Here is a 23,868-nt window from a genome sequence, read left to right on the forward strand (position 1 = left end):
TATGTCGATCATTTTCGTGTGGACCTTTTGACCCTCTCTATATTTTGACCCTGTTGACCTTTTGTACTGTCTAACTTTTTATGTAGACCTTTGACCCTGTGGACCTTTTGACCTTGATGACCTAATGTCTGTCTATCATATAGTGTCTATCTATTGACTGTCTAGCTAGACACTGTCTATCTATCATCTGGATACCCCAGGGGGCAAAGGAGACATCTGCCACCACTCTGGTTGAATGCGGAGGCCCTCTTGCGATTTGGACAGAGAGCTTCACAGCTGGGGTGACCCCTGCAGGAAAGACCATGGCTCCACCTAGCCAACTAGGCCGCAACTGCTGGAAGACCACAGGGAGCACCATGGACTCTGGGACCCGAGTCCTGCAATCTCTGGAGGCTAGAGAGCACTGTGGGGGAGCCTGCAAAATCAGCCAGACAGGTGTTGGGATGCGGGAGCTCAAGGTTGGTGCAACCGCTCCCGGTAACCGCTAGACCACTCCCCACGGTAAGTGTTTTTGAGGCTACAGCCCTTTGAACAATACACGCCTAAATCAAGATATCCACACCAATTAATGCCACTGACCTGCAGTGTGTCGCTGCTTAGCATATTACCGCTGGGTCAGTGGAATAAAACAAAGCAGGATTGACACAGATATTCCACAGATCTTTGTCTATGGGTTGCTGTTGTAATAAGAAGACCAAATAAGGAACAAAAATTGGAATTTCAATTGCGCAAGTATTACATATTTTTCAAGATAGAGAAGTGTTTACATGGGGAGGAGTTACATGGTCTCTTTTATCTGGAATCACTGATGAAACTACATTGTAGAAGGCAGTGAGGAACAGAAGGTAACAACATATCAGTTACTATGTGGATCTTGGTGGCCTCTGTATTCTGCTTGGTGATCACTCTCAATCACGCTGAGGACACCTGCCCAGGTAAGTTGTATCCTACCGACACTACATGTGTCAAAGTTTTCTATTAGAGCCACTGAAAAGTTTGACGGTAATATTTGTATTTTATTATTTGTTGATTCTCTTTTTCAAGACTGGGGGTGGATTCTGCCTTTACAACGGGACACATTATCATGGCTTTCACCAGAAATTTTATTTTTATATGTTATTCTATCCAAGCAACTGTTATATTGGATTGTCTGTACGTTTATTTTGGAAGCTTACTGAAGTTTGTGCATTTTTATTTTACATCCATCAATTGTATATAAAAATATAAAAAGTTGATAAAAGCGTGAAAACATACACTCTCTGTTATTTTTCCCATACTTACTTTTACTATGGACAAATGCTTCTTAAAGTAAAATGTGTCAGCAATTAGAAAAAAACAATCAGTGGGTCTATGTTCAGTGATAAGAGCAGAATATTATATTATAAATCTATTATATATAATGCACATAAAATAAGCTTCTGCATCATCCCATGTTCCCTTTATCCCCCTACAACCATGTTCCCCAACACATTGTAATAGCCCAATGACCATATACTGACATGACCAGACCTAAACATACATACATTATGCCACACACCGCAATGCCCGTTATATATTATGCCACACACCGCAATGCCCATTACACATTAAGTCCTACAGTAAGGCTTCTAATTACTTTTAAATTACCTGCTTGTTGCCAGGGGTTTCATGCTCAGGGTGTCATGCTCGTTGCCAGGGGTTTCATGCAGTAGGTGTTATGCTTGTTGCCAGAGGTATCATGTGCTGGGTTTCAAGCTTTTTACCAGAAATTTCATGCACTGGGTGTCATGCTCATTGCTAGGGGGTAATGCTTGTTGCCAGGGATTTCATGAGCTGGGTGTTGTGCTTGTAACCAGGGGGGTAATGCTTGTTGCCAGGGCTGTGCTCCCAGTGTCACATATGCCCCCAGTACCAGATATTCCCCCACAGTGCCAGGTACACATATGCCCACAGTGCCCCATATCCCCCCCCCCCCAGTGCCAGCTACACACATACCCCCTAGTGCCAAATATGCCCCCCGGTGCCAGGTACACATATACCCCCGGTGCCAAATATGACCCCCCCAGTGCCAAGTACACATATACCCCCAGTGCCAAATATGCCCCCCCCCCCCCCCAGTGCCAGGTACACATATATCCCCAGTGCCAAATACGCCCCCCCAGTGCAGGTACACATATAACCCCAGTGCCAAATATGCCCCCCAGTGCCAAATATGCTCCCCCGGTGCCAGTTACACATATACCCCCAGTGCCAAATATGCCTCCCCAGTGCCAAATATGCCCCCCCCCCAGTGCCAAATATGCTCCCCCAGTGCCAGGTACCCCCCCCCCCCCCCCCCCGGGCTCCCCTGCTGCTGTGCGTTTTGGGAAGGAGGACACGGAGGGCACAGTGCGCGCCTCTCCTGTGTGTCCCTCCTGCCTCTCCGGCAGCAGCGACGTGTCTGTCAAATTAAGTGCCGGTTCATGACCCAATCGGAGCTCATGAACGGGCACTTCATATTTGGCACATTGGAGAGGGAGGGGATCACCTGGCATTGTACAATAAGAGCTATTTCTTTATGTGTGGACTTACACAGTTTAAATTAATTATTATTTTTTTTGCAAAATTAGTCCCACCTCCCCCAAATAAGAAACCTGTGGGACAGGTGGTGGAGAAAATATGACGCAATTCAGCATGAAACGCATCCTCAGCCTCTTTCCGACTACACAGGGGGTGGTTTATGTGTGGGTGCGGTGGGGTGGCCACCAGCCGGGGGACTTGGCCACTATTCCAGGGGGACAGAAAGCAACCCAATTTTTGGGAGCTTCCCGGCCAATCCAGGGGAGTAGGCAAGTATCACATCACTAACCCCCTACCTTACTCTGTTTGCCACCACTGTCTACAGAAGTAATCACTCACATAGTATACATTCCTCTACTTCCCAAACTAAAATCTCTACACATCACTAAAAACCAAAAGAGATCTGTGTCTTTTCTCATCATGGTCCTTCTGTTGATTTTTTAGCATTAAAATCAATCCACACCTTAGCCAGTCCAAGCTACAGCACAGGGACAGACTCTGGGTGAGAAACTTGTCCATCACACACATAAAGGCATAGGAACCAGTTGGAGTTTTTCCAAGGCACTTAATAGGCAGTGAGGAATTACTGTATGTAGTATGTATTATGCTGGACAGCTGATTTTCCTCAAGACTGATCTGAAGCAGTGTGGCTTGTTGGAAACAGATAAAAGGATCTGCCACAAATGACCATGGTTTGTAATTGTGACCACACAGAAAATCCTAACAAGAACTTTGGCTGGTTCAATGGTCAGGTTTTATATTTATACAGCTGGTACCATTAATGTCATAAATTCACCCCAGAATTATAATACACAACAATCCAGCTATGCATATCCTCCATATTGCATCAGACTGAAGAAGGTGAGATGAGCTGCGTGGATGAATGCGTGGATGAATGTGTGTATGAAGTAGTGATGAGCGGGTTCGGTTCCTCGGAATCCGAACCCGCCCGAACTTCAGGTTTTTTTACACGGGTCCGAGCAGACTCGGATCCTCCCGCCTTGCTCGGTTAACCCGAGCGCGCCCGAACGTCATCATCCCGCTGTCGGATTCTCGCGAGGCTCGGATTCTATCGCGAGACTCGGATTCTATATAAGGAGCCGCGCGTCGCCGCCATTTTCACACGTGCATTGAGATTGATAGGGAGAGGACGTGGCTGGCGTCCTCTCCGTTTAGACTAGAGTACTAGAGAGAGACACTTGATTTACTAGTAATTTTGGGGAGCATATTATTAGGAGGAGTACTACTTGCTGCTGATAGTGTGACCACTGACCAGTGACCACCAGTTTAAATAATCCGTTCTCTGCCTGAAAAAAAACGATACACAGTGTGACACAGTCACATACCATATCTGTGCTCAGCCCAGTGTGCTGCATCATATGTAATACTGTATATCATTATCTGACTGTGCTGAGTGCTCACTGCTCACACAGCTTAATTGTGGGGGAGACTGGGGAGCAGTTATAGCAGGAGTACATTAACAGTGCACACTTTTGCTGCCAGAGTGCCACTGCCAGTGTGACTGACCAGTGACCACTGACCACCAGTATATTGTGATTGTCTGCTGACCACCAGTATATTGTGATTGTCTGCCTGAAAAAGTTAAACACTCGTCCTGTGGTGTTTTTATAAACGCATTCTGCTGACAGTGTCCAGCAGGTCCGTCATTATGTAATATATACCTGTCCGGCTGCAGTAGTGATATATATATATTTTATATCTCATTATCATCCAGTCTATATTAGCAGCAGATGCAGTACGGTAGTCCACGGCTGTAGCTACCTCTGTGTCGGCAGTCGCTCGTCCATCCATAATTGTATACCACCTACCCGTGGGTTTTTTTTCTCTATCTTCTTGATACTAGTAGCTTACTTTAGGAGTCTGCAGTGCTGAGCTGACAGTGTCCAGCAGGTCCGTCATTACATAATATATACCTGTCTGGCTGCAGTACTAGTGATATATATATATTTAAATTTTATCTCATTATCATCCAGTCTATATTAGCAGCAGACACAGTACGGTAGTCCACGGCTGTAGCTACCTCTGTGTCGGCAGTCGCTCGTCCATCCATAATTGTATACCACCTACCCGTGGTTTTTTTTTTCTATCTTCTTGATACTAGTAGCTTACTTTAGGAGTCTGCAGTGCTGAGCTGACAGTGTCCAGCAGGTCCGTCATTACATAATATATATACCTGTCCGGCTGCAGTACTAGTGATATATATATATTTTAATTTTATCTCATTATCATCCAGTCTATATTAGCAGCAGATACAGTACGGTAGTCCACGGCTGTAGCAACCTCTCTGTCGGCAGTCGCTCGTCCATCCATAATTGTATACCACCTACCCGTGGGTTTTTTTTTCTATCTTCTTGATACTAGTAGCTTACTTTAGGAGTCTGCAGTGCTGAGCTGACAGTGTCCAGCAGGTCCGTCATTACATAATATATACCTATCTGGCTGCAGTACTAGTGATATATATATATTTAAATTTTATCTCATTATCATCCAGTCTATATTAGCAGCAGACACAGTACGGTAGTCCACGGCTGTAGCTACCTCTGTGTCGGCAGTCGCTCGTCCATCCATAATTGTATACCACCTACCCGTGTTTTTTTTTTCTATCTTCTTGATACTAGTAGCTTACTTTAGGAGTCTGCAGTGCTGAGCTGACAGTGTCCAGCAGGTCCGTCATTACATAATATATATACCTGTCCGGCTGCAGTACTAGTGATATATATATATTTTAATTTTATCTCATTATCATCCAGTCTATATTAGCAGCAGACACAGTACGGTAGTCCACGGCTGTAGCAACCTCTGTGTCGGCAGTCGCTCATCCATCCATAATTGTATACCACCTACCTGTGGTTTTTTTTTCTTTCTATCTTCTTGATACTAGTAGCTTACTTTAGGAGTCTGCAGTGCTGAGCTGACAGTGTCCAGCAGGTCCGTCATTACATAATATATACCTGTCCGGCTGCAGTACTAGTGATATATATATATTTAAATTTTATCTCATTATCATCCAGTCTATATTAGCAGCAGACGCAGTACGGTAGTCCACGGCTGTAGCTACCTCTGTGTCGGCAGTCGCTCATCCATCCATAATTGTATACCACCTACCACCCGTGGTTTTTTTTTTCTGTCTTCTTGATACTAGTAGCTTACTTTAGGAGTCTGCAGTGCTGAGCTGACAGTGTCCAGCAGGTCCGTCATTACATAATATATACCTGTCCGGCTGCAGTACTAGTGATATATATATATTTTAATTTTATCTCATTATCATCCAGTCTATATTAGCAGCAGACACAGTACGGTAGTCCACGGCTGTAGCTACCTCTGTGTCTGTAGTCGCTCGTCCATCCATAAGTATACTAGTATCCATCCATCTCCATTGTTTACCTGAGGTGCCTTTTAGTTGTGCCTATTAACATATGGAGAACAAAAATGTTGAGGTTCCAAAAATAGGGAAAGATCAAGATCCACTTCCACCTCGTGCTGAAGCTGCTGCCACTAGTCATGGCCGAGACGATGAAATGCCATCAACGTCGTCTGACAAGGCCGATGCCCAATGTCATAGTACAGAGCATGTAAAATCCAAAACACCAAATATCAGTAAAAAAAGGACTCAAAAATCTAAATTAAAATCATCGGAGGAGAAGCGTAAACTTGCCAATATGCCATTTACCACACGGAGTGGCAAGGAATGGCTGAGGCCCTGGCCTATGTTCATGGCTAGTGGTTCAGCTTCACATGAGGATGGAAGCACTCAGCCTCTCGCTAGAAAAATTAAACGACTCAAGCTGGCAAAAGCACAGCAAAGAACTGTGCGTTCTTCGAAATCCCAAATCCACAAGGAGAGTCCAATTGTGTCAGTTGCGATGCCTGACCTTCCCAACACTGGACTGAAGAGCATGCGCCTTCCACCATTTGCACGCCCCCTGCAAGTGCTGGAAGGAGCACCCGCAGTCCAGTTCCTGATAGTCAGATTGAAGATGTCAGTGTTGAAGTACACCAGGATGAGGAGGATACGGGTGTTGCTGGCGCTGGGGAGGAAATTTACCAGGAGGATTCTGATGGTGAGGTGGTTTGTTTAAGTCAGGCACCCGGGGAGACACCTGTTGTCCGTGGGAGGAATATGGCCATTGACATGCCTGGTGAAAATACCAAAAAAATCAGCTCTTCGGTGTGGAAGTATTTCAACAGAAATGCGGACAACAGGTGTCAAGCCGTGTGTTGCCTTTGTCAAGCTGTAATAAGTAGGGGTAAGGACGTTAACCACCTCAGAACATCCTCCCTTATACGTCACCTGCAGCGCATTCATCATAAGTCAGTGACAAGTTCAAAAACTTTGGGCGACAGCGGAAGCAGTCCACTGACCAGTAAATCCCTTCCTCTTGTAACCAAGCTCACACAAACCACCCCACCAACTCCCTCAGTGTCAATTTCCTCCTTCCCCAGGAATGCCAATAGTCCTGCAGGCCATGTCACTGGCAATTCTGACGAGTCCTCTCCTGCCTGGGATTCCTCCGATGCATCCTTGAGTGTAATGCTTACTGCTGCTGGCGCTGCTGCTGTTGTTGCTGCTGGGAGTCGATCGGCATCCCAGAGGGGAAGTCGGAAGACCACTTGTACTACTTCCAGTAAGCAATTGACTGTCCAACAGTCCTTTGCGAGGAAGATGAAATATCACAGCAGTCATCCTGTTGCAAAGCGGATAACTGAGGCCTTGACAACTATGTTGGTGTTAGACGTGCGTCCGGTATCCGCCGTTAGTTCACAGGGAACTAGACAATTTCTTGAGGTAGTGTGCCCCCGTTACCAAATACCATCTAGGTTCCACTTCTCTAGGCAGGCGATACCGAGAATGTACACAGACCTCAGAAAAAGAGTCACCAGTGTCCTAAAAAATGCAGTTGTACCCAATGTCCACTTAACCACGGACATGTGGACAAGTGGAGCAGGGCAGACTCAGGACTACATGACTGTGACAGCCCACTGGGTAGATGTATTGCCTCCCGCCGCAAGAACAGCAGCGGCGGCACCAGTAGCAGGATCTCTCAAATGCCAGCTCGTTCCTAGGCAGGCTACGCTTTGTATCACCGCTTTCCAGAATACGCACACAGCTGAAAACCTCTTACGGCAACTGAGGAAGATCATCGCAGAATGGCTTACCCCAAATGGACTCTCCTGTGGATTTGTGGCATCGGACAACGCCAGCAATATTGTGCGTGCATTACATCTGGGCAAATTCCAGCACGTCCCATGTTTTGCACATACCTTAAATTTGGTGGTGCAGAATTATTTAAAAAACGACAGGGGCGTGCAAGAGATGCTGTCGGTGGCCAGAAGAATTGCGGGACCCTTTCGGCGTGCAGGCACCGCGTACAGAAGACTGGAGCACCACCAAAAAGACCTGAACCTGCCCTGCCATCATCTGAAGCAAGAGGTGGTAACGTGGTGGAATTCAACCCTCTATATGCTTCAGAGGATGGAGGAGCAGCAAAAGGCCATTCAAGCCTATACATCTGGCCACGATATAGGCAAAGGAGGTGGAATGCACCTGTCTCAAGCACAGTGGAGAATGATTTCAACGTTGTGCAAGGTTCTGCTGCCCTTTGAACTTGCCACACGTGAAGTCAGTTCAGACACTGCCAGCCTGAGTCAGGTCATTCCCCTCATCAGGCTTTTGCAGAAGAAGCTGGAGGCATTGAAGGAGGAGCTAAAACAGAGCGATTCCGCTAGGCATGTGGGACTTGTGGATGGAGCCCTTCATTCGCTTAACCAGGATTCACGTGTGGTCAATCTGTTGAAATCAGAGCACTACATTTTGGCCACCATGCTCGATCCTAGATTTAAAACCTACGTTGGATCTCTCTTTCCGGCAGACACAAGCCTGCAGGGGTTCAAAGAACTGCTGGTGAGAAAATTGTCAAGTCAAGCGGAACGCGACCTGTCAACATCTCCTCCTTCACATTCTCCCGCAATTGGGGGTGCGAGGAAAAGGCTCAGAATTCCGAGCCCACCCGCTGGCGGTGATGCAGGGCAGTCTGATGCTGACATCTGGTCCGGACTGAAGGACCTGCCAACGATTACTGACATGTCGTCTACTGTCACTGCATATGATTCTGTCACCATTGAAAGAATGGTGGAGGATTATATGAGTGACCGCATCCAAGTAGGCACGTCAGACAGTCCGTACGTATACTGGCAGGGAAAAGAGGCAATTTGGAGGCCCTTGCACAAACTGGTTTTATTCTACCTAAGTTGCCCTCCCTCCAGTGTGTACTCCGAAAGAGTGTTTAGTGCCGGTGAGGTTTTGCCAAAACGCGTTCGAACCCAAAACACGGCCGCGGAACCGAACCCAAAACCAAAACACAAAACCCGAAAAATTTCAAGTGCACACCCCTAGTATGAAGACAGGTATATAAGTGCTTTTGTTAAATAACCATGATGTTATCTACAGAGAGGTGATTTGTCAGCAATGGCTGTCCTTATTATCTGTCACCCTACGTATATTATACCTCTCCTCTATTATCTTGGCCTGCAGATGTAAAACTTGTGGGGATTGGAGAATCTGATAAGTTGGCCATTCTTCGAGGATGCCCTGGGCTGCCGGGATCTCCTGGCCAAAAAGGAGAAACTGGTCCGTCTGGAGAAAAAGGTAAGTGGTCACTTATGTGCTACATACAGTAGCCCTTCCTGCACTTAATAGGAAATTATGGATATGTAATGCTGTATATCAGAGGTTCTCAAACCCGGTCCTCGGGAGCCCACACAGTGCATGTTTTGCAGGTAACCCAGCAGGTGCACAGGTGTATTAATTACTCACTGGCACATTTTAAGAGGTCCACAGGTGGAGCTAATTATTTCACTTGCGATTCTGTGAGGAGACCTGCAAAACATGCACTGTGTGGGCCCCCGAGGACCGAGTTTGAGAACCTCTGCTGTATATAATATGCTGGACTGGGATAACTGACCCACCAAATGAGATAAAAGTGAGTACCAATGGGATATGTGTGGTTGTATGAATGGCATCAATATTGTTGTTCAGTACTTTATTGAGGTTTGTATGTGATTGGAATGATATAGTGGCACAGTGGTTAGCACCATGGCACTATTTGTGTGGATTATGAATGTTCTCCCCAAATCTGCAGGTGTATCCTATTGGTGTTCTGGTCTCCTCACAGCATACAAAAACAGACTCATAGATTAATATCGTTGTGGGAGGAAATTTACATACCTCCCAACTGTCCCGATTTTTGCGGTACAGGCTCACTTTACAGGCACTGTTCCCACCGTCCCACCAACTGGACAATATACGGGGATGTTTGGAGGTGGGGATGTTGGCACTATCTAAATAAAGGTTAATAACAATTATAATTATAATAATAATAATAATAATAATAATAATATAAATATTAATAATATTAATTATTATTATTATTATTATTACTATAATATAATCTTAGCACGGGCCCTCCCTCAGCACCCCTACCCCCATACCCAGGTAAACAGTTACTTGCTCTTTTTTGCTTTACTTCCACCACAGAATCAGACCCACAATTCTGTAGGAAGTGAATTGTGCTTTCACTGTGGAAATTGATAGATTGCAAGAGACCACGGTGCCTAGTTTATGTCAGCAAGGTGTCCTACTGTCCTGACCGCGCCAGCTGCAGGTTGGGGATGCCATGAGTTTGTCTTCCGCACCAGTACTGTGGCATGGGTAGAGGACAGCTGAGAGCGCAGTTTATATAAAACAGATTGTTCTCTGAGCTACTAGTGGAAGGTAATTGTTATAGTTGTCCCCCTGTCCTGTAGCTGCTCGGCAAATACAAATTGTAAACATTAAACTTGATCATCAGCATTTTTATTCCTTTCAGGACCTAAAGGAGAGCCTGGGAAAGCTGGACCTACAGGGCAGACAGGTTGGTTGTTTACAATTATTCATCATTGATGCCAGGATTCAGGAATACCCACACTGTGCCCTACTGTCATACACCAAGATACTGACTGGTTTATTTATGCAGTTCCTGGACCAGTCTAATGCCCAGAATGTATCATTACTAGAACTGATGCCCACATACATTTGTTCTGCATTCATTTTCCTCCACCCAGAAAGTGGGAATTTCCAATACGCCAACTTTCTCCAAGACTGAGTACCCATAATGTTGGATTGTCTGTCCACCCAAGTGTTTGTATTAGAAGTTTAGGCTCCAGATGGACAGGTGTCAATCCAAGCACAATAGAGAGCCTTGGCACGTGCCATAGCAGAGTATCTATCTAATAGGATACTGCCAATCTTTATTGTCTACCCATGTTGGATTTCTCCTGGCACAGATGTAAAAATGAGAGAAGCACAGCTATGGAACATGTAGATGGAGGTCCTGGGTGAAGGACCCATATGAACATTTTCATACTTTTTGCTTACAAATGTAGTTTGTTCTGCATTGATAGTAAGCAATTGTGTTTAGTCATAGTCAGGGCCAGCGTATGGAAACATACAATCATCTGTGCAGGTTTAAGCTGACGTCACCCAGGTGTATTACAGCATGGGGCCTGATTCAGCAGCAGGGGGTGTCCTGACAGCCCATGTGATCCCAGTACTGCACCCGAAAGAGCATTGAATCACCATCACAACCATTGTTGCATCTGAGTATGCCAAAGCAACACCTTCCCGTTTTCAGACACACTACGTTCCCACCCCTTCCCACTATGGCTGGGATGTACTAAGCATAAAATTCTGTAAACCCCTGTTTACCGTATTTCTCTAATGTACAAAGCCCTGGCCGCCAGGTCAGCTGGCAATAACTTATAGGAGCCCATGAGCTTCTCTCCGCAGCGCTGGTGTGAGGGATCTGATCAGATCCCTCGCAGCAGGCCCCGCAGCCGGCCCGTCATTCTGCGCAGGCGCAGACTGACTCCTGGGGCCAAAACCCGGAAGTCAGTCATCCACCAGGGTTCATGGAGGACAGCTCTTATCAGAAGAGCTGTCCTTTGCAATGCTAATCACATGTGTAAGTACCAGAGATGTGCGCCAGGCACTTTTCGTGTTTTGGTTTTGGATTTGGATCCCTGCTCGTTTTTTTGGATCTGGATTGGTTTTTCCAAAACCACCCTTTCGGGTTTTGGTTTTGGATCTGGATGATTTGGGAAAAAAACATAAAAACAGCTAAAATCACAGAATTTGTGGGTAATTTTGATCCTACGGTATTATTGACTTCCATAACATTACTTTCCACTCATTTCCAGTCTACTCTGAACACCTCACACCACACAATATTGTTTTTAGGCCAAAAGGTTCCACCAAGGTAGCTGTGTGACTAAGCTAAGTGACCCAAGTGGCCAACACAAACACCTGGCCCAGCTAGGAGTGGCAGCAGTAGCAGACAGGATGGCACTTTTAAAAACTAGGCCCCAAACAGCACATCATGCAAAGAATAAAAAGAGGTGCAATGAGGTAGCTGGATGACTAAGCTAAGCGACACAAGTGTGCGGCACAAATGTTTGGTCCATCTAGGAGTGACAGTGCAGTGGCAGAAAGGATGGCACTTTTAAAAAGTATGCCCAAACAGCACATCAAGCAAAGAAGAAAAAGAGGTGCAGTGAGGTAGCTGGATGACTAAACTAAGCAACACAAGTGGGCGGCACAAACACCTGGCCCATCTAGGAGTGGCACTGCAGTGTCAGACAGCATGGCACTTTTAAAAACTAGGCCCTAAAGAGCACATAATGCAAAGAAAAAAAAGAGGTGCACCGAGGTCGCTTGGTGACTAAGCTAAATGACACAAGTGTGCAGCACAAACACCTGGCCCATCTAGGAGTGGCACTGCAGTGTCAGACAGGATGGCACTTTTAAAAACTAGGCCCTAAAGAGCACATATCACCAAATTAATTGAATGTGCAAAACATGGGACGTGCTGCAATTTGCCCAGATGTAAAGCACGCACAATATTGGTGGCGTTGTTCAATATCACAAATACCCAGGAGAGTCTAAGCGGGGTAAGCCATTGTGCGATGATGTCCCTCAGTTTCCGTAAGAGGTTGTCAGTGGCGCGCCTCTTACGGAAACCGGTGATACACAGCGTAGCCTGCCTAGGAACAAGCTGGCATTTGTGAGATGATGCTACTGGTGCCGCTGCTGTTGTTGCTGCGGGAGGAAATACATCTACCCAGTGGCCTGTCACAGTCATGTAGTCCTTAGTTTTCCCTTCTCCACTTGTCCACATGTCTGTGGTTAAGTGGACACTGGGTACAACTGAATTTTTCAGGACACTGAGGACACTTTTCTTAATGTCCCTGTACAGTCCAGGAATCGCTTTCCTAGTGAAGTGGAATCTAGATGGGATTTGGTATTGGGGATACACTACCTCCATCAATTGTTGAAATCCCACTGCACTAATGGCGGATACCGGATGCACGTCTAACACCAACATAGCTGTCAAGGCCTCAGTTATCCGCTTTGCAACAGGATGACTGCTGTCATATTTCATCTTCCTCGCAGAGTGGTCTTCCGACTTCCCCTGTGGGATAACGATCGACTCCCAACAGAAACAACAGCAGCTGCAGCAGCAGCAGTAGGAGGAAGTGGTTCTTGATCTTTCCCTAGTTTAACCTCCACATTTTTGTTCTCCATTATTTTTCTGGAGTTATATAACAATATGCGGCATAGGAGAGCATACCTCTACAACACACAAGGCAAACCTTGTAAAAATTATTTGGATAAAATATTAATAACCCCTTTGTTTGGAGTAAATAATATACACAGGACAGCCCCACTGGACTTATACGGCAGCACCACTGTACTGGACTTATATGGCAGTACCACTGGACTTATACGGCAGTACCCCTGGACTTATATGGCAGTACCACTGGACTTATTTGGCAGTACCCCAGGACTGGACTTATATGGCAGTACCCCTGGACTTATACGGCAGTACCGCTGGACTTATATGGCAGTACCTCTGGACTCAACTTATACAGCAGTACCCCTGGACTTATAGGGATGTACCACTGGACTTATACGGCAGTACCCCTGGATTTATATGGCAGAACCACTGGACTTATGGCAGCACAGGACACCAGCACTGGACTGATGCAGCACAAGACAGCACCACTGGACTGGACTTAAACAGCAGCACTGGACTTATGGCAGCACAGGACACCACCACTAGACTTGTGGCAGCACAGGACACCACCACTGAACTGATGCAGCACAAGACAGCACCACTGGACTTGACTTATACAGCACCACGGGACTTATACAGCAGTACCCCTGTGCTTATACAGCAGTACTGCTGGACTTATAAGGCAGTATCCCTGGACTTATATGGCAGCACCACTGGACTTATGGCAGCACAGGACACCACGACTGGACTTATGGCAGCACAGGACACCACCACTAGACTGATGCAGCACAAGACAGCATCACTGGACTGGACTTATACAGCAGCACTGGACTTATGGCAGCACAGGACACCACCAATGGACTGATGCAGCACTAGATTACACCGCTGGAATGGATTTATACAGCAGCACTGGATTTATGGCAGCACGGGATACCATCACTGGACTTATGGCAGCACAGGACACCACCACTGGACTGATGCAGCACAAGACAGCACCACTGGACTGGACTTATACACCACCACTGGACTTATACACCACCACTGTACTTATTGCAGCACAGGACACCACCGCTGTGACTGGACTGATGTAGCACAAGACAGCACCACTGGAATGATAGAAAAGAGCAGTTTGCCACACCACCCACACCCCACGCCACTTTCCTGCACAGACACTGAAGAGACACATCCTCTCGCCACACTTTCCAGGACTGGAATAATGGGCAGGGGGGCAGTCAACACCTTGTTTCCACCGCTGCCAGATGTCTGGCTGCTGGGCGCTGCACACCTCCTCCCCGGGACACTGAAGCAGCTCCCCCCGCCATGGTGGCATCCGGTTCATGAAGTACAGTGCCCAGCGATAAGGGCACCATCTCCCGTCACTGCCCACACGCCCACCACCTTTCAGAAAGTTTCACTGCGGCTCCCCAGCCGCCAGCTCTCCTTGTCCCGGAGGCTTCCAGTGCAATACCAGCGGGCATCTCACAGAGACAGTGGCGCTGCATGAGTAAACACACACCAATGTGAGTCATTGCCTGCGGCAACAGCATGGAGCATTGTAGTGACAATGTTGGGGGGGCCTTTCAAGATTTTGCTATGGGGCCCCCAAAGTTCTAGTTATGCCCCTGCTCCCCCTGCGTCTCTCAGCCAAACAGTATGAGTCTTGCATCCCCCTTGCGTCTCACAGCCACACCATAATTTTCCTCCCTGCGTTGCCTCTCAGCAGATCCGGATTTAGACCTCATGGGGCCCTAGGCAAGATATCAGTTTGGGCCCACCCTCCCTCAAACAATCCATAGCACTATATTTCCTTTCCTGATTCATGCACCTTACATTGTGTGTTGATTTTACGTCTTATGCAAGCTACGTCGCAGCAACAACACCATTACATCATGTCACACTGCAATAACAATGTATGGTTGCAACAATCTGGAGCTGCACTGCACAAGGTGGTGGGGGGACAGAATGTGGCTATAATATACGCTGCATGAGGAATGTGACAGCCGTAAATTAAAAGTGCCAATTTGAAATGTAGAAAAGGATTTGGGGAGTGAGCAGGGAGTGTTCGTACTGAGTCCTATCCCTATGTCCTCAAACACTGTGATAATTTTGCATGTGATCCATTTCCACCAGTTACTGCAAGCATCCAGGCCCGGCGACAGGGGGGGTCAAAGGGGACAACCCTCGCGGGCCCCGAGCTTCAGGGGGCCCCATCACTTGCTTGGTCTGGTTGGTCTCCGCTTTGTTGCCTTCATTATGCTTGCGGCATGCCTCTCTGCCGTCCCGTCCCTGTCTGACGATCTGCTGCCGCTGTCGCTGAAGAGCCGGGCAGCAGAGCAGCAAACACAGGCTACACTGACTGTGTGAGTCAGGGCTCCTTATAGCAGCTGCCCGCAGCACTATCTCTGTCCAACCCTGCTCCCTACGTGCCTGGATGGCACCCTCACAGCCTGTCATACTGTATACTATGTCAAGGTACTGCCATATTATTCTATATAAATGTGTGTATGTTGAGTTCTGTGTGTGTGTGTGTGTGTGTGTGTGTGTGTGTGTGTGTGTGTGTGTGTGTGTGTGTGTGTATATATATATATGCAAAAAAATGTCCCTGGCACTCCGGACTTCCGTTCACCTTGCTCCGGTGCCCTCCCCTCAGATCTGCACCTGTGTATATGGTCCTTGTATGCTGCCCATACAAGGACCATATATATATGTATATATATATATATATATATATATAGTGTATATATATATATATGTATAAATTATAATATATATACTGTATATTTTATATATATATATATATATATATATATACAGTATATGTGTGTGTATATATATATATAATTTTTATACAGCGACTTTGTGCTTTATAAGGGGGGGGGGGGGGGGTAGTCAAGGCAGGGTGGGGGGCCCCGGAGAAATTGGTGTACCGGGCCCCAAGATTTCTCTTGCCGGCCCTGCAAGCATCACAGCGTTTATTGGGGGTAATTCTGAGTTGATCGCAGCAGCAAGTTTGTTAGTAAATGGGCAAAACCATGTGCACTGCAGGTGTGACAGATTTAACATTTGCAGAGAGAGTTAAATTTGGGTGGGTTATTTTGTTTCTGTGCAGGGTAAATACTGGCTGCTTTATATTTACACTGCAATTTAGATTTCAGTTTGAATGCACCCCACCCAAATTTAACTTCTCTGCACATGTTATATCTGCCTCCCCTGCAGTGCACATGGTTTTGCCCAACTGCTAAAAAAATTCCTGCTGCGATCAACTTGGAATTACCCCCATTAATCCGGAAGGCTTGAAGCAAATCGCAAAGGGCAGCTCTCCCGGGAGCTGGGATCCCACAAAGGGGCAATAGGCTTCTATAGGGTAACGCATTGCCTACTGCATCCAAGCTCTGGAATATGTCTTCTGTCAATCCTGCTGCAGTCCTGATGCCATGCTGCGAAACACAGCATGGCATCCTGCATCATTCTGTCACCCCCTGCATCGGCAAGTGTGTATGCACAAGAGCGGATCTAGGCACGGGCAAGCAGGGCAGGTGCCCGGAGCGAGGACGCAGTCATCCCACAGGTGCCTGCCACCCACCGCATCCCGCACTCCGGCTGTAGCAAGCGCCGTGGGCAGTGTGGGCGCCCGCTGCAGCCGGAGCCGCTGTAACCAGCTCCAGTGACAGACAGACACTAAAGGTAATAATTGACCTCTACTGTCTGTACGTATCTGCTATGGGAGAGACGTCATGACGTCTCTCCCATAGAGAAAAGCCGGCGGCGGCCAGAGACAGAGCGGTAGCGGCAACAACAGTCGGGAAGCAGGAGCGGGGCAGGTGAGTATTGGTTTTGTGTTTTTTTGTGGGAGCTGCTCTGCTGTAGTTAATTCAGGCCGCCGTGGCCAAACACCACGAGCCTTCAGTGGCACAATGGTAGGTGGGCGGCGTGGGTGTGTTGCCAGGGGGGCGGGAGGTGTGGGCACAATGCCATTGCCGGAAAGCCACTGAGGGTCAAGAACATTTGGAATGACCCAATCCGCCCCTGTGCCCGCACTGACGTGGTCAAACTGAAATTAAACTTCAGCTCCAGCTTCCAGCAGCAAGGGCTGCTGGGAGCTGTAGTTTACATTCAGCTTGATCACTGTAGTGTAGTGCCACTCCTACTCAATTCAGGCATGTCGCGAGGTCCAGTCAGTCTCGCCGGGATCTAAGCCTCTGCTTTTGCGGCTTAGCGGGGTGAATTCGCTAATGGCTGGGGGAGGGGGGGGGGGGGGAGTGCTGAATATTAGGGGTTATCTGTGCGCACCAGGCACTCCCTGTGAGCATGCCTATGCAGTCAGCCAGCCACAGAACCTAGAACCCAGAAGCCTATTACAAAAGTACTACAGTATATACAAGATACAAACACCAAATTATATACACACAGGACATAAGAGATTCTGTATCTCTTATATCTAGAGCAGAAAGAGGAGAAATTACAATGTTTAGAAAGTGCACATTAAGGGGCAGATGTATTACGCCTGGAGAATGCATAAAGACGTGATAAACCAGTGATATGTGCAAGGTGATAAAGGCACCAACCAATCAGATCCAATATGTAAATTGAGAATTATGAGCTGATTGGCTGGTGTGTTATCACCTTGCACTTATCATCGCTTTATCACTTCTTTATGCCTTCTCCAGGCTTAATACATCTGCCACTAAATTCCTTAAACCACTAATTAAAATGGAAAATAAATTCAATAAAAAATAAACAAACTTGTGTGGGCCCCTAACGCTAAAAGTATTTTTCAAGCTATCAGTGAGAGACGGATTTCTCTACAAAATACAGGGGCAAACATAGGATTTCTAAGGATTTTTTTCTCTCCAGATTTTTATATAGGTGTTATTTATATATAGCAACAAACATACTGCGGCACTCGGAGACTTTAGAAGTGAATAACTGTATTTCACAACAGCAACATGGAAAGCTCCTCATGTTGCTGTTTCTGAAATACACTTCTAAAGTCTCCGAGTGCCGCAGTATAGGGGTAATTCCAAGTTGATTGCAGCAGGAATTTTTTTTAGCAGTTGGGCAAAACCATGTGCACTGCAGGGGAGGCAGATGTAACATGTGCAGAGAGAGTTAGATTTGGGTGGGTTATATTGTTTCTGTGCAGGGTAATACTGGCTGCTTTATTTTTACACTGCAATTTAGATTGCAGTTTGAACTCACCACACCCAAATCTGTCTCTCTCTGCACATGTTATATCTGCCCCCCCTGCAGTGCACATGGTTTTGCCCAACTGCTAAAAAATTTCCTGCTGCGATCAACTTGGAATTACCCCCCTTGTTTGTTGCTATCTACCACTATTGAGGCTGAGGGCACTGGAGCCCAATTCTTTCTAGAGGGGAGTGCCGGTCTAGCAATATTGTCCACCTCATCAGGAGCATGCCCAGGCGTTATAGGGAGGTCATACAGGCACGTGGAGGCCACACACACTACTGAGCCTCATTGACTACCATATACTGTATTACAGAGCACATCAGTGAACACCATATATTAAAGAGAGCATCGCAGTGACCACCATATACTACAGAGAGCATCAGTGACCCCCATATATTACAGCGAATATCGCAGTGGCTACAATATATAGAGAGAGCATCAGTGACAACCTTACATTACAGAAAGCATTGCAGTGACCACCATATAATACAGAGAGCATCACAGTGACAACCATATATTACAGAAAGCATTGCAGTGACCACCATATAATACAGAGATCATCACAGTGACCATCATATACTACAGAGAGCATCGCAGTGGCCCCCATATATTATAGTGAGTGCCATATGATAGAGAGTACTACAAAGACCATCACAAAATACACAGGACATAACAGTCACACCACACACTATGTATGCAGGGCCATTTTTAGACCTTGTGGCGCCCAGGGAGAATGTTTTCTTTGGATCCCCCCCATTCAAAACAGGAATGTGGCTTCATGGGGAATGGGCATGGTCACAAGCTAGTACCAATTCACATTACACTGCACAGTAGTGTCCGTCAGTCACATTAATCCACACAGTAGTATCCCTTATACGCATTGCAGCAGGTAGAGCCTCTAATACACATTGCACTAGGAAGAGCCTCTTATACATACTGCACCAGGTAGAGCCTCTTATACATAATGCACCAGGTAGAGCCTCTTATACACATTGCACCAGGTAGCACATTATACACATTGCACCAGGTAGACCCTCTTATACACATTGCACCAGGTAGAGCTTCTCTCTCTATATCTATCTATCTATCTATCTATCTATCTATCTATCTATCTATCTATCTATATATATATATATATATATATACAGGCACTCACTCAATCCAATGAAGGAAGAAGCAGAACAAGCCAGCACTCACGGTTTTGATGCAAAGAAACACGAAGGTTTATTCCATGTTGTCACAATGAGCATACATACAGGCACAGCCCGTCAGTTGTTTCGACCGACTTAGGTCATCCTCAGGGCCCCTGAGGATGACCTAAGTCAGTCGAAACAGCTGTTGGGCTGTGGGCTGTGCCTGTATGTATGCTCATTGTGACAACATGGAATAAACCTTCGTGTTTCTTTGCATCAAAACCGTGAGTGCTGGCTTGTTCTGCTTCTTCCTTCATTGGATTGAGTGAGTGCCTGTATATTATTTTTGCTGCCTTGCACCTACATTAAGTTATTCATCTGTGGCTTTGAGTGCTGTCCTTGCCTTTTATATATATATATATATATATATATATATATATATATATAGTGCAGTAGTTGTGCGGCACTCAGGATTGGAGACAGAAATTACCACCAGCAGTCTATCAACGTTTCAATTTTACTAAGAAAATTGTCATCCAATTTTCTTAGTAAAATTGAAACGTTGATAGACTGCTGGTGGTAATTTCTGTCTCCAATCCTGAGTGCCGCACAACTACTGCACTGTACCTATCCATTGGATTAGTGAGGGCACCAGGGACTTTTGCATCAGTTTTGGAGTGCCAGACCATCTCCCACATTATATATATATATATATATATATATATATATATATATAGAGAGAGAGAGAGAGAGAGCGAGTCACGCGCACACATTACCTATAAGACATTTTTTCAACTTGCACCACTGCACAGCGCCCTGGGTGCATGCCCTTCAAGCCCCCACCTAAAACCAGTACTGTATCTACTGCCCCTAGAATGGGATAAATTAGTCAGAAAACTGCAGGCACCACCCCCCCTCTACACACACACACACACACACACACACACACACACACACACACACACACACACACACATCCCCCCACTACCACCCACCACCACTACCACACACCACAACACCACAACACCACACACCACCACCACCACCACCACCACCAACACAGAATTTGACCAAAATCTCTCACTTTCCGATTCTCACACCCTATTACATTTCCCCCATCGTGCTGGAACTAGTTGGTTTTCGTCCCAGCGCCGTAAGGAATGCCTGCAAAATAAATGACGATTGATAAGTCAGAGACTAAAATACTTAAGACTAAGTTAGAACTATTAAGATAGGTCTAGATTTTTGGAAATGGATCAAAGGTTAATATCATGTTTTGCTAATTTGTGTACTATGCTTTTCCCAAAAATCATACATTACAGGGAAAATGTACTAAGGTGGGAGCTTTTTTAGAACTGGTAACATAGCAACCATTCAGAGTCTATCGATTATCTTCCAGAAGCAGCTAGATAAATGTTAAGTAGAATCTGATTGGTTGCTAAGAGCAACATCGCCAGTTCTAAAAAAATCTCCCACCTTAGTAAATTTACCACTGCGGTTTTTAACTAGTCTCTGTTAGGGTCTCCTGCCCTGTGCTGCCACGTCGTCATGGCAACCGGGAGACAAGTGCTAGCGGAGTAACCTGAGCGCAGCTGATACTCCGGTTCGGGTCTTTTGCTGTGCAGTGGTTATAGGCTCTGTGCACGACAGGGGATCCGGTGCTGGTTTTTGTGCTCACAGTCTGTGATGTCTGAGTGGGGCGTGGACAGCACCTGCTTTATAAGGCCTATTCTCAGGGTAAGCAGATGCTGCTGAATCTTTGTTGGTTAGTCAGTTCCTGAAAGTTAACCAGTACTGTGTAGCTTTGTATTTGTTTGTTGCTTACTGCAAATAGGCCTGGGGATTTGGTATTACACTCTGCCAATCCAGACCTAGCAGTAAGACTGGAGTCAGTCGTTTAGCTTGCTGGGGTTCTGTTACTACTCTGTGAACTTAGCAAGTTTGCGGCTGTATTCTAAGACTTGCCTGTCTAATCCTGTCTCACTGTGCTAGGTGTCAGGGGTCAGTTTAGTGGCAGTAAGCTGAACCTGTGCACTGCAAGTGAGAATTAGGATTGTGGAGACTCTCCTTGTGTCTATCATTCCATCTCTGACCAAGGAGTTTACTGCCACACCCGTTGGTAACCCTTTAGGGTTTTGCTGTTGCCCTTAGCAACAGCATTTCGGGTTCGCTACGTATTAAAACACAACATCTTGCTTTTCCCATCTGAGCATTTCTAATACAAGGGAGATACCCAGTTCCTTAGCCTCTGGGCTTCTCTGTTCACTTTGTGTGTATTTTGTTACCCTATCACCTTCTGTGTACGTTATGTCATATTCCCCAGTCTGTCTGTGAGTCCATTTGTTTTGCATAACAGTTCAAACACCAGTACATTCCTGCAGGCACTGGAGTGCATAACAGTTCTGACACCAGTACTTTCCTGCAGGCACTGGTGTGCATAACATATTCAGCAGCCTAATACTCCTGTTGAAATTTTGTGGGAATATGGAGCATACCCCTCAAAATACGTTGCAACAGGTGGTCGATCAGGTGCAGGTCCTGACTCGACAATTTAATGATTTGTCCATTAAAATGCACACCTCCCAGGCTGCTGGCGGAGCTCCCGCAGCAGCAGCACCTGCAGGGGTTAAGGAGCCGAAAGTAAATCTCCCGGATCGTTTTTCTGGAGATCGCTCGCAGTTCTTTTGTTTCAAGGAGAGCTGCAAGCTATACTTCCGGCTTAGGCCTCAGTCTTCTGGGTCGGAGATTCAGCGGGTGGGCATAGTGATTTCCTTGCTACAAGGAGACCCACAAGTCTGGGCATATGGGTTGCAGCCTGACTGTCCGTCGCTTAAAAGTGTTGATGCTTTTTTTACGGCACTGGGCATGTTGTATGATGACCCTGACAAGACGGCCTCAGCCGAGGCTCAGATTTCGATCCTTAAGCAAGGGCGAAGGCCAGTTGAGGTTTACTGTACGGAGTTTCGGAGGTTGGCCCATGATACCCAGTGGAATGACCCAGCCCTGAGACACCAGTACCAAAGAGGTCTTTCTAACCAGATAAAGGACCAACTGGTACAATATCCCTTGCCTGATAGCTTGGATCAGCTCATGCAGTTATCCATTCGGGTGGATAGACGGCTGAGAGAGCGTAGGCTTGAAAGGGAGACTGAGATTTCCTTCCTTCCCAAGGGAACCTCAGACTCTGAGGAATTTTCCGAGGAGCCTATGCAGATTGGGGCTACCCGCCTCTCCTCGCGTGAGAAGACGCGGAGGAGACAGCAGGGTGTCAGGTCCGGGTGTTTTGTGAATCCGTTAACCTGGAACCAACCACAGGTGTAGGTGCTGGGGTATGAAGAAAACAGGGAGGACGAAGGAAGTTCCGTTTCATATATTTATTAAAGTAACAATTCAGTAAGGAGTTAAATGACTAGTTGTTAATCATCATTATACTGAAGTATTGCAGGAATGGCAGAAATAATATGCAAGAGAAAACTCAGAAATAAATAAAAGAAATGTTCATGGAAACATATGCAAAAACAAGCTGAAGAATAAATGTTGAATTGTCCAAATATAAACAAGCTTTGATGCTGAGCTGCAGATTGAGTTTAACTGGTTAATGCAGACATGGAGAATCAACTGTAAGAATTTGCAATGGAGCTTTAAGAGTTAACTGAGAGACTGTGAAGAATTATCCTTGTAATGACAACATAGAAAATAAAAGTACTGAATTGGGTTACTTGCGGGTTCCGGAGATCACTGTGAAACTGTAGTAGATGGCAAGGTGATGAATGGGTTAAATGCAGAGTTGAACAAACGAACAGCTGAGGGAATTGGATTCCTCCAGACTTTGTATGAAAGGCAGACAGACAAGGTAACCTCATGCAGGACACTGGGAATCCAAGTATTTCCAATAGGTGTGCATTTGACTGATAGCACAATGGAGAGCCGGTGAATCTTTGGCAGTGAAGGTGTCAAAGTCAGAAAAATGTCTCTATGCACGTTGCCATATTTGCACCGCACACTGGTCCGCGCTGCGCATGCGTACGCTCTCCCGTGAAGGCGCATACCCGCAATAGCGTGCACCCGCGGGCGCACGGTATGCGTATTTACGGTAGAGTTTATGTAGTCGTAGCGTGCGACTCCTTCGTTACATATTTTCATAATTAATGTAGTTTGTAGATCATGGTCCCTTTGATAGTTTCTGAAAGTTTGGTTAATATAGAATGTCCCTGAGCTGAGGAATCCCTCTTTGTATTGTAGGAAGGGTCTAACAGGAGTCATACAGCAGTGTTTGGTACCCATCGGAAGAGTATTTAATTAGCAATATTCCGGTGTTGGTTTGGAGCGTATTAATCGCTCGTGCGAATAGTTATGGACATAAGAAGTTTATGTCC

The 23,868-nt window shown here is 46.2% G+C and overlaps 1 protein-coding gene across 1 annotated transcript in view; it reads left to right on the top strand.

Annotated features, from left to right (window-relative positions):
- Positions 1-809: 809 nt before the first annotated feature.
- LOC134958451 (ficolin-2-like) overlaps positions 810-23,868 on the top strand; it is a 61,519-nt gene continuing 38,460 nt past the window's right edge. The window contains exons 1-3 of the mRNA XM_063941071.1: positions 810-935; positions 9,092-9,205; positions 10,425-10,469. Coding sequence (XP_063797141.1) covers positions 866-935; positions 9,092-9,205; positions 10,425-10,469 — 229 coding nt within the window. The 5' untranslated portion in view covers positions 810-865. The remainder of the gene's footprint in view (positions 936-9,091; positions 9,206-10,424; positions 10,470-23,868) is intronic.

The sequence above is a fragment of the Pseudophryne corroboree genome, chromosome 9 (assembly GCF_028390025.1).
Source record: "Pseudophryne corroboree isolate aPseCor3 chromosome 9, aPseCor3.hap2, whole genome shotgun sequence".
NCBI classification, from domain to species: Eukaryota; Metazoa; Chordata; class Amphibia; order Anura; family Myobatrachidae; genus Pseudophryne; species Pseudophryne corroboree.